The 10,696-nt window shown below is 38.7% G+C and overlaps 1 protein-coding gene across 1 annotated transcript in view; it reads left to right on the top strand.

Annotated features, from left to right (window-relative positions):
• Positions 1-340: 340 nt before the first annotated feature.
• The window catches only part of LOC122638392 (probable splicing factor, arginine/serine-rich 6), a 35,818-nt gene continuing 25,462 nt past the window's right edge, over positions 341-10,696 (top strand). Inside the window, exons 1-3 of the mRNA XM_043831335.1 lie at positions 341-586; positions 1,056-1,154; positions 1,276-1,709. Coding sequence (XP_043687270.1) covers positions 476-586; positions 1,056-1,154; positions 1,276-1,709 — 644 coding nt within the window. The 5' untranslated portion in view covers positions 341-475. The remainder of the gene's footprint in view (positions 587-1,055; positions 1,155-1,275; positions 1,710-10,696) is intronic.

The raw sequence follows: 10,696 nt of genomic DNA, 5'->3' as shown, positions 1-10,696 counted from the left end.
TCTATGGTTTCTTGGCAAGGATTGATCATGTTGAGAGGGATCAAAATCAGTTCATCCTATCGCCCGATTCAAACAATTCGATTCCGACTTTGAAATGGCGGAGCTAGGGCATATGTGAGCGCCGTTTTCTCATCCATCTGTAGTCATGTCAGGCTCCTCTCCAGCAACCCCTATTGCCTAGGGAGAGCCCAGTGAGCATCCAACGGCTCGGCTGACTGGGCCCATGCCGGGGTGTGTGCCTGCATTCATCCCAGCACGCGCCCAGTCAACCCAGCCGTTGGATGCCTCAGTTGGCACTCTCTCGGTGATGGAGTCCCTGAGAGGAGCGGGATCCTCTGTAGTCTGTGGGGAGAGGGGGAAGAGGGGGAAGAGGAAATAGGAAACGTCAGCAAAGAGCCGGTGAATTTTTCTTCCACACTCCAAAAGGGCTTTGACATTCACAGTCACAACAGTGGTTTGGTGAGTAGTAGAGCAGATGACAGTAGACGACGAGAATTCGATCTATGTGGGCGGACTACCCTACGATTCTACTGAGGAAACCCTTCGTGAGGCCTTCCATTATTATGGCTCCGTCGTTGCCGTTAAGGTCAGTGTTTCTCTCTATGGAGTTATGGTTTCCTCATATCTGGCTTCTTACGTGACTAGGGTTTTCCGTTTCTATCAAGTTTACGTTCGTCGTTGTTCCAATAATACTAGTTACTTAGTTAACACCTGCAAATTGGTAACTCTCATTGTCTGGTATCAATGGAATCCCATTTTTTTATTCTTTTGTTTACTCTATATCGAATGAATGACTTCAGTGTTCAACAGAGCCGCAAAAATCTCTGTTGTGGGCTCTTTTAATCAGTGTTTCTGTGTGCTCTGAATCTTAGTTACTTGTTAAGAACAGTACTCATAATTTTTCCCTTTCAAGTAGTGGAATGAGTTTCTCCGTACTGGCTACAGGTTTGGTAGTTACTTGTGCATTGTTGCTTTAAACATAGCATATTCATTGTTTGAAAAGCTCTCTTGGCTATTTTTCATTAAGAAGCTCTTTGTCACAATCCCATCTACAGATAATTAACGATCGTGAAGTTGGTGGGAAAAGCTACGGATTTGTTACTTTTACAAATCCCAAGTCCGCAGATAATGCTATCCATGAAATGAATGGCAGGGTATGCTTTCTTCTACCTTCGGATTCTGCTTTGTAGTATTGATGCATAGGCGGATACATAAATTAGATTCTTGATATCATCTCTTGTTTTAGACCTCTGACAATATAGTGCTTTTGATTAGACCATTGATGGTCGGGTTGTAAGAGTAAATGAAGCAAGGACCCGAAGTGGGAGACCACATTTTCATCGGGAGAATTTCTATCGCGATTCCGAGAGGGATGTGGAGCAGGATAGGAGCAGAGAGCAAGACAGGAACTATGATCCTGACAGGGGCCGCTATCGTGATCGAAACAATGATCGCTCTCGAGAACGGGAGCAAGGGCGAGAAAGGGAATATGAACGTTCACATGATCATGATCAAACAAGAGACCGTTTCTTGGTTCGAGATCGAGACCGAGACCGAGACCAAGACCAAAACCTGGAAGACAATGAGGAAGAACGTAATCAGAACCATGAACATGATCTAGACTGGGACCGTGATAAGGATGTGGATAGGAATGATTGTGATAAAAGCAAAGACAGGGATAAGAACCAGCAGTCAAGAATTCGGAACCGGTAAGCTTCTTTATCCTTTATTATTTTTCATTTCTTAACTTTCAAGAGAGTGGAAGGAGGAATTCTATCTCTGTCAACCCAACTGTATTCTGTTGTATAATGTTTGTCTATACAAGTATTTGGCTGGTTAAGTTTACCTTGTTTGTTTATTTGATCACTTGAGTAGTTAAGTTTACCTTTTTCAAGATTATATCAGTACATGACTCTTTGATCTGTTATAGCAGATTATCTCCTCTACCAACGTTAAAAATACTTAATTGTACTTTCCACTACGAATTTCAGGTTTATCTTATGTTTAATTTCTCTATTTCATACTTAATTGTAAACTGCATGACAATATGCATGGAACTACCTGTTTGCATAAGTAATTCTTAGGTCTTCATTTTTAAAACCCTTCGATTTCTATAAACAACATGGGGCATCATGTGAACTGTGAAGAGATACCAACCATTGCTATCCTACTTGTAATTTTTCTAAATAAGACATTGTTTTGAGAGTTGAGGAGTTGATTTTCCAATAGCCCACTGATATGAGGGTTTTGTCCTTTTCTGATTATAAATGAACTACTGCACTCTTGACAAATTGGGTTGACTTTCCATTTGTATTTTGCTGCCTCATGCTGTTGTAGGTAGGGATGGCGAGTGACTGATTGAGTTATTTCTGGTACTTACTTAGAAATATGTGAGTGAAATTTTACTAACAGAGGGAATAAATGTTGTATTGTACATGTTTTTAAAGTAATAGGAACATTCAAAACATGTCACCAACGTCAGATAAGGATTTACCAAGGTCTAGTATGGTTTTGCTGATGTGTTACCAACGTCAGCAGCTTTTCTTTAAACGACAATCAAGGGCTTCTCAGTGTTGGACTTGTCAGAAAAACTTCTGACGATAATATCATCTGTTCAACATGTGGAGTAGAAATTTTTATGTTGGCTGAGAGTTTACTGACACATCACCGATGTCAGCGAATTCACATTGAACATCATCCAGATTGTAATGAAAGTTGGCAACGACTAGTATTTGGAAAAAACCTCTGCAAAAGTCACCACTATTGGGCTCTTTTAGACAGGTATGTCTAAGAGGTATCTCTCCTCTATAAAAGAGAAGTACCATGTATTTAGTAATGTGTTCCAAGTGTCCTCTACCTCTTCTCTCTTATCTTTCTTGTTCACTCTCTTTATTTCCTTAACTGGTTTTGCCATTTTCATGTACTGTTTTGAGAAGTCTTCTTAGTCTCTTTCCTCTGTTGATTGAGCACAACCCGAGTGTGTCTCGATGTGTCCCACTAAGTGAGTGCAGGGCTGTTTCATCTTGGAAGCTGATTCTCGTTAAGGGACATCTATGGTCTTAAAGAGAGTGTCCGGTGGCACGACTCAGCCCCACTGTTTCTCCTGACAATTACAAACTATTTTTGGTTGCAGTGCAAGTTACTGATTGTTCCTGAAATGCTTTACTCTGAGGTAATGTTGTTTTTTGATAGCCTTAAGGACAAGATAAGTCTTATCGCTCATAATTCTGTTGTTACTTTCACTACATATCTTAAGACCGTAGAAAATTTGGAGGTTCAATTTCCTGTATGACTACTGAAAGTTCTTCATACTCCCCTTGTTCCTGCAATGGAGAATTTAAGAATCATTTCCGATTTTGACAAAATAGGCCCATTCAACGGTTCTAACTAAAAGAGATGGAAGCAAGTGATCAAGTTCAGTTTAGACCAACTTGCCATCTCTTGTGCTTTGACTGAAGCCATTCATGCTGAGAGTAATGATCCTCCTCTAAATGCCAAGAGGGAAGCATGGATACAAGCAGACTATCAATGCAAGAATCACATTTTAAACTTGTTATGCAGCAAATGTACAGTGTGTATTCTCCTTATGGGTATGCCAATTCTATATGGACTGCTTTGGAGAAAAAGTTGCTTTGGTACATGCTGCTACCAAGAAATATGTTGTTAACTTCTTGATTTTGTGATGAAAGATGACAAAATTATATCTGCTTAAATTGATGAATTTCAAGTTATTGTGGCTAAGTTAGCAAAATAAAGCATGGTATTACTTGATGAGTTTGTGGCTGGTTCTCTTATGGAAAAACTGTTGGTGTCTTAGAGTGATTTTATAGTCAACATGAAACACGAAAGAAAGGATTGGACACTTGATCAGATCATCATCTAGGTTAAGATTAAGGAGAAGAATCAGGAGAACGACAAAACCGATAGAGCCAAGGAATTTAAATCCAATGTTAATTTGGTTGAGTCTGGAAAGCATGAGTAGTTCAAGAAGAACCTTCATACCAAGTAGGAAACGAATTTAAAAAAAAAAAGGGTACTGCTTCGTATGCAACAAGCCTGAGCACTACAAACGTGATTGCCACCAACTCAAGAAGAAAAGCTACGACAAGGCAAAGGTCAACCCAATAGAGGCAGACTTATTTGCAGTCGCCTGAGGTTAACTTGGTTGAAAACCCAAAAGAAATGGTCATGGACACGGGTGCTACCAATGACATTCGTGGTGACCAAAACTCCAACTAGATAACAGTTTGATTCAGGAGCCTTAGTGTGAATGGGAAATTCCCAAATTTCTATGTCATTGGCAAGAGTCAAGTATTTTTGAAGTTAACTTCAGGAAAGTCCCTTGTGCTTAAAGATGTGCTGGAGATAAGGTGAAACTTGGTGTCGGGTACTCTTCTCAAGAAGGGTCAGACTGAAGCTCTCAATTGAAGTGAACAAAGTTATCATTACTAAGAATAATGTATTTGTAGGAACTAGGAAAGGGGTACTTGTCTGATTGATTAGTTGTGTAAAGTGTTGTTGAAATTATTAATGAAAAACCAAGTACTTTTCCTGTTTACTTGATTTATTCTTTTGATGAGTGGCATGGTACGCTAGGTCATTGTAATGCATCGTATATAGGAAGGTTAAGCAAATTAGGCTTGATAGATGGCAATCCTAAATCTTTACTAGATAAGTATCCTATTTGTGTTGAGCAAAGTTTACCCAAATATCCTGTAAGTTGTTATAAAGACAAGTGGTTTACTAGACTTAGTGCATGGTTAAATGAATCCAGGGGTGGTAAAAGATACTTCATTACTTCCATTGATAATTATTCGAGATATACAAAGGTATATCTTCTTAGAACAAAGGGCGTAGATGAACTTGCCTTTATGTCATTTAAGATGGAGGTTAAATAGCAATTGGGAAGGAAGATTAAGAGATTAAGTACTGATAGAGGGACTGAATGTGTTACTCATAGTCTTTAAAAGTATTGTGGAGACCATGGAATATATATGAGGCTACTACTTATTAACTTGATTCTAATGGACTAGTTGAAAGGAAGAACAGAACCATGAAAGAAATGATGAATTCCATGCTTTTAAGTTCAGGTTTATCACTGAATTTTTTGTGAGAAGCCATTCTATTGGCTTGTTGTATCCTCAATAGAGTACCTCATAAGAAGACCGGATTGTTACCATTTGAGTTGGGTCGTGGCAGGAAACCTAACTTGAGATATTTGAAGGTTTGGGGATGTTTATCTAAAGTAGGAATACTTGAACCTAAGAAAAGGAAGTGAGGATCCAAGACATGTAATTGTATATTTTTTGTTGGGTTATGTTCATCATAGTGCTGCATATATGTTCTTGGTGATCAAGTCAATAGAGAACACGTTTGATGCTAGCACCATTATAGAGTCGAGATTTTGAACATGTATTTTTCTAATAAGAAAAGACATACCTAAAGTTGATATCTCTAGAAAGGATGTATCAATGAAATTGAAGATGCAAAACCAAGTGATATTCAACTTAGTGACGCAGGCGGAAGGTTCAGATCTGTAATAGAGAGATCAGATATAGTTTAGAGGGAGGTTAGGGATAGGATAAAAGGAGAAGACGAGGTGTTAAGATCAGGTTCTGATCTAGGATGAAGAGAGAAGAAGAGACGGGAGATGAGAGAGAGTGTCGTGAGAGAGAGGAGAAGAGATGAGATTGAGAGGGGGAGAGAGAAAAACGAGATTAGGGAGAGGGGAGGGAATGAGGGATAGAAGGTGATCAAACACAACTGCTGATTTCCAATGAAATTCAATTCATTATTCAAATCTTTCTTTCATTGTTGGATTACATGAGCATATAAAGAAAAAAAAATGACTCTTGGACTCAAGCATTAATCACCTAGAAGCTAACTCTAATAAAGCATTAAATTACTTAGAAACTAATACCAAGTAAAATTAATTACTTTACACTAACTCTTGGACTCCTACATTGAAAACTTAAAAGACCCAACTTGAAAATTGAAAAGTCTAATTAAAGCATCTAGAAAAAGAAATCAACTCATTAACTAAGCCTAGGAAAATAAAAAGACACATTGGTTTATTAAAAGACAATTTAAGAAAATTAAACTTAGGTATGATGGCTCTTTGGAGTTGACTTCATGAGCCCCACCAGCAATAATATCGCAAGGACTAACCCTGGCCAGCTTAACCCACTGTTGGACTTAATTGAGGCTGGTTCTTGGCCCTACGGGTTGGTCTAGTTGTGATGTAGACCAAAACAGCATGAGGATCTTCTTCAAGCTTGATACTGCATCAATTCCCCCGATGTTAGAAAAAACTCGTCCACGAGTTTTGTAATGGAGGAGGATCAAGACCACATGATTTGCATCGACGATTAAGCCATAATGAACTTGTAAAAATTCCTTGATCCAAAGCTTTTTATCGAAGTAACCATCGGGAAGCACATAGTCAATCGGCTCATGGAAGAGTTCCATCGTCAGGATCTTCTGATGATTGTCGTCAAACAATGTCTCCTGGATTGGAATCTGAGTGGAGGACTTGACATCTTCAATTGGACCTTCAATCTCAATTAGCGGAGCTTCATCGTCCGACTCTTCATGGTCAACTTCAATTGTAGGCTCATGTGGTGGTAGCGTACCATATGGCTGAGCCTGTGACACAGAATTGGAAGAATCCCCAGAGTACATGGGACTTATCCCTTTAAGTATTGTCAATATTTGGTGAACGAAAACTTTTAGGGATGTAACCATAGTGGTGAGAGTATCAACACGATCTGATAATGACTTATTGGAAGCATCGATAGCTGTCACCTTGTCAGTGAGACGAATAAACTCCTCTTTGTAGGCACTAAACTGTTGAAGAACTTCACTTTTGGCTACCATGGTTGGGAAAGTAGGATTTTTTTGGGCTCTGATACCAATTGACGCAGGCGGAAGGTTTAGATATGTAATAGAGAGATCAGATCTAGTTTATAGGGAGGTTAGGGATAGGATAAAAGGAGAAGACGAGGTTTTAAGATCAGATTCTGATCTAGGATTAAAAGAGAAGAGGAGACGGGAGATGACAGGGAGTGTCGTGAGAGAGAGAGGAGAAGAGATGAGATTGAGAGGGGGAGAGAGAAAGAAAAACGAGATTAGGGAGAGGGGAGGGAATGAGGGATAGAAAGTGATCAAGCACACCTGCTGATTTCCAATGAAATTCAATTCATTCTTCAAATCTGTTTTTAATTGTTGGATTACATGAGTATATAAAGAAAATAAAAATGATTCTTGGACTCAAGCATTAATTACCTAGAAGCTAACTCCAATAAAACATTAAATTACCTAGAAACTAATGCCAAGTAAAATTAATTACTTAACACAAACTCTTGGACTCCTACATAGAAAACTTAAAAGACCCACTTTGAAAACTGAAAAGTCTAATTAAAGCACCTAGAAAAAGAAATAAACTCATTAACTAAGCCTAGGAAAATAAAAGATACGTTGGAATATTAAAAAGCATTTTAAGCAAATTAAACTTAGGTCTGGTGGCTCTTTGGATTCGATTTCATGGGCCCCACCAACAATAATATCGCAGGGACTAACCCTGGCCAGCTTAACCCACGACTAGGCTTAATTGAGGCTAGTTCTTGGCCCTACGGGTTGGTCTAGTTGTGATGTGGATTGTGGACCAAAACAGCATGAGGGATCTTCTTCAGGCTTGATACTGCATCACTGTGATTGAAGTCAACTAAGGAGAAGTAAGAGACAAAGGAAAAAAACAAATTTGGGAGATGATATGAAAGGATCTCACAAATTTGTTTTATACATTAAAAACCTAAAAGTTGTATAGTTCCTGGACATGAACAGAAGGTGTGTAAACTTATGAAGTCTTTGTATGGTTTAAAGCAAGCACCTCGATAGTGGCATGAAAAACTTGATATTGTTTTGATACCTAATGCATTTACTGTAAATGTTGCTTGTAGATGTTTATATTATTAATTTCACAATAACAAAGGTGCTATCATTGTTTTGTAGTCTTGAGATAGAGAATTCAAGTATTCAACTAAGAATCTCTTTATGTCAAGTTTGATACAAACGATATGGGAGAAGATGATGTGATTCTAGGAATCAAGATCATTATAAACCAAAATGAGAGTATACAATCTCAGGCTCATTTTGTGGAAAATTATGCTTAAAATGTATGGTTAGACATATTTAGTTGTTGGAAGCTACTTGCAAAGATATATTGGTGAACCAATTGATGAACTGTACTAGGCTGATATGCATTTGCTGTTCAAAAACTAAGCCAACATACTCATAATCCTAGCACAAATAATTGGCGTGGTTTGATTAGATTGTTGGGCTACTTAAAGGGTATTATAAACCATGGTTTGCGTTATAGTGGTAACCTTGCTGTGCTTGAAGGATATTGTGATGCCAATTGGATTTCGGATACTAAAGAATCATGAATTCTTAGGGGTACCACCAATCAGTGACCATATGGAGCCAACCAAAATGATTTTGATCATATTTGATGAAGGACCTATTTGAATCACAAGAAGTAATGATATATTTCAAATTGAAGGCCTCTAAAAGGATGAGGGAATCAGCAGCAATAGAGTCCTAGCTATTGATGGAAGATCTTACATCCTCTAAAAATTTAACAGAAGATTTGGTCCTACATAGTGTATTTATGGATATCCCTCCCCAAATATTTGGGTTGCGACATTTTTTCGAGTTGTTTCTATGAGCTTGGTTGCTTTATATGGGCTGAGTGTTGAGAAATGAGGGAGACACATCTGATGCAGATAGTGGTAGAAAGAGGAAGAAAGGAAGAACATGCGGTTGGTTTTGGTTCACCTTTGAACCCATTTCTGGTCCTTGTACATGCCAGGGTTAGATCTGCCTGCTTATGGCTTATATGGCTTATTCTCTAGATGATCTGGTGGGCCTCTCTTGGAAGATCATGCATGAATCTTGAAATATCTTTCTAGAATATTCTTTGGCTGAAGATTCAGTTTTGTTTCCATTCCTATAGTTGATTCTTAGTTATTAAATTAATAGCAATTAAGTTAGTAAGTTTCCATTTCTTGTAATAGCCAAACTAATAGGTCTCTATTTGTTTGTAATAACTAAGAAGAAAGATCCTATTTTTTATTTTCTATCTTAAAGGTTATGCACTGGGTACATTATGACCCTACCCAGACCCTGCACAGTGGTGGGACCCTCGTGCACTGGGTTCGCCCTTATTATTGTTATTATTATAAAGGTTATGCACTCTGCAAGCATAGAGAGTTGTTATTTTTGTAGTGGACTACTTCAATATTATAAATAAGGGTAGGGGAAATCCTACCCAAACTATGGCTTAGTTGAATGATATTGATTTTTTGCCTTAGTTGCTGTGAGTGACAGTATTGCATGGTGTGAGTCCATTGCAGCTTGGTGAGACGCTGATCGAGACTTAGGTGCATAGTTGTCAAAGCGCTAGGTGACCCAAGGCGTTGGAAGGAGGGGGATCAACAACTAAGGCGACACCAAGATGCTGCCTAGGCGACCAAGGCGTCCATCCAAAAAAAGGCACCTGGACACCTAGGCAACTCTTTGACAATTATGCTTAGGTGGGATGCCCAAGTCATATGTTTTTTGTTTTCGCTTTCCTATGTATGAAAAAATATAAAAGAAAGAGAAACTTTCTGTTGTTGGTCTTTCTTGTCCCTATCATTCATCCTGTTGCAATTGATCTCCCACTGGTTCTTTCTCTGGTTTGAGATCGATTTTTGCATTATTTTGTATCGAAGCTGTAGATCATAGTTATCAAGGAATCACCAAGGCGTCCAGGTTCCTTGGTTGCCTAGGCGGGCGCCTTGCCGTCTTGATTTTAGACCCTCTCCAACGACATAGTCGCCTTGCCACCTTGATAAATATGCTTTAGATGGATGGTAGACGAAAATCGACGGCTGCTAAATCCTACTTCCGATTGAAAGGTGAACTTGCAGATTTGATCCATTGTCATTGCAAAACTAGTGGATGAGTGTTTTTTTGTTTATAAATAAGTAGAGGAGAGTTGCAGATGGTGGTAGAATGAGTTCTAAGGAAGAAAGGAAGAACTTGCGGTTGTTCTTGGTTCACCTTTAAACGCATTTTTGACTCTGGTTCAAGTCAGGGTTAGATTAGCCTGCATATGTGGCTTATTCTCTAGATCTAGTGGGCCCCTTGATGCAGTATCATGCCTGAAGAAGAACCCTCATGCTGTTTTGGTCCACATCAGAACTAGACCAACCCACAGGGCCAAGAACCAGCCTCAACTAAGCCCAGCCATGGGTTAAGCTGGCCAGGGTTAGTCCCTGTGATATTATTGCTGGTGGGGCCCATGAAGTTTGAATCCAAAGAGCCACGAGACCTGAGTTTAATTTTCTTAAAATATCTTTTAATATTCCAACGTGTCTTTTAATTTTCCTAGGCTTAGTTAATGAGTTGATTTCTTTTTCTAGGTGCTTTAATTAGACTTTTCAGTTTTCAAGTTGGGTCTTTTAAGTTTCTATGTAGGAGTCCAAAAGTTTGTGTTAAGTAATTAATTTAAACTTGGTATCAGTTTCTAGGTAATTGAATACTTTATTGGAGTTAGTAATGTAGCTCTAGATAGGCAAAGGACCTACTAGATTCCAAATATCCAGGATCTAATGATAAAGGAACCAAGGGGCTGGTGGTTAGATTGGTCTAG

Source organism: Telopea speciosissima, chromosome 8 (genome assembly GCF_018873765.1).
Source record: "Telopea speciosissima isolate NSW1024214 ecotype Mountain lineage chromosome 8, Tspe_v1, whole genome shotgun sequence".
Lineage (NCBI taxonomy): Eukaryota > Viridiplantae > Streptophyta > Magnoliopsida > Proteales > Proteaceae > Telopea > Telopea speciosissima.
The sequence above is the reverse complement of the archived record's forward strand: the minus strand, read 5'-3'. Positions and strand labels throughout refer to the sequence as shown.